Source organism: Emiliania huxleyi (assembly GCF_000372725.1).
Source record: "Emiliania huxleyi CCMP1516 unplaced genomic scaffold EMIHUscaffold_10808, whole genome shotgun sequence".
Taxonomy (NCBI): Eukaryota; Haptophyta; order Isochrysidales; family Noelaerhabdaceae; genus Emiliania; species Emiliania huxleyi.
This window is the reverse complement of record NW_005201908.1, coordinates 1-1071: the sequence shown is the minus strand read 5'-3', so window position 1 is coordinate 1071 and position 1071 is coordinate 1. Positions and strand designations below refer to the sequence as shown.

At 66.2% G+C, this 1071-nt stretch overlaps 1 protein-coding gene across 1 annotated transcript; it reads left to right on the top strand.

The window, feature by feature from the left end:
• Positions 1-327: 327 nt before the first annotated feature.
• Positions 328-684, top strand: EMIHUDRAFT_260322 (hypothetical protein; the record flags this gene model as incomplete). The annotated part of the gene is made up of 1 exon (XM_005792290.1): positions 328-684. One exon carries the CDS (start codon positions 328-330, stop codon positions 682-684), a length of 357 nt encoding a protein of 118 aa, XP_005792347.1.
• Positions 685-1071: the final 387 nt, after the last annotated feature.

Genomic DNA, 1071 nt, shown 5'->3' with positions numbered 1-1071 from the left:
GGGGGGGGGGGGGGGGCTTCAGAATGGGTGAAGACTGCAGCATAGCAGCTTGTAGACGTATTACACCCACAACGACTCATAGCAACTTCTGGGTAGCGGAAACTCAGTTGCGCCCGCCGTATTGTGAGTGCTCGGATTCGAATGAGGATTGAAATGCGCTCCTCTTTGTGGCGTTGCTCCCTTGGCGTCCCTATCAAAGAGATATATTTGCCACTTTCCGCACAAACATGGCACCGAATAGGGTCAAAGAGGAATATTTGCCACTTTCCGCACAAACATGGCACCGAACCAGCTGAAGCTCTCGACTCGTCGACCGAGCTCTGGACGATGCCGACCTCAAACCACCAGCGCCAGCAACGACGTGCCACGGCTCGCCGCGCCGCTGTTGCGACCGACGACGTGCCCGACGCCGTCCCGCGGCCGAAAGGAAGAGGCCCGCGCAACCATTTCTGGGACCCGCGGCCGCCGGGCGTGCGGCGGCACAACGAGTCGAACGAACCGAACCAGCGCAGAGCGGCGCGTCTCGCGAGCGCCCGCGGCCGCCACGCCGACGCCGTCCGCGGCCGACGGTGGTCGCGAATCAACGCGGCGCGGTGCAACGAGGCCAAGTCCTTCCAGGCTCCCGCCAGCAGCGCCTCGTGGCGTGGGCTGCACGGCCCTTCGAGACGGCCCGGGGGGCGGTGAGAGACCTCTCCCGCCGGCATGGCGCACTATATCACCCGTAGAGGCCTCTTTATAGTCGCCTTTTGGCACCTCCTCTCTCCACGCCGCCGATTAGACCTCGCCGCATCGCATCGCCCCCTTCCCTGCCCCGTCGCCCTCCTGAGCTCTCCCTCCTTCGCTCCAGCCATGCACAGGACCGCTGGACCATTGGCCCGCGTGCCAGGCGTCCGGGACGGCCGGGTATCGGCTCCGTACTTTGAGCCCTCTTGGGCCACCCTCGCGTCCACCGGCCGGCAGAGCACCGCTTGGGCGACTCAGACGGCCCGCCCGACCAGCGCGTTCGATCGTGCCGGCCCCACAGCGTCAGTGGCGTGCGTGGGGTGGCAGGCGGCGTCAGCGCAGCCCCTC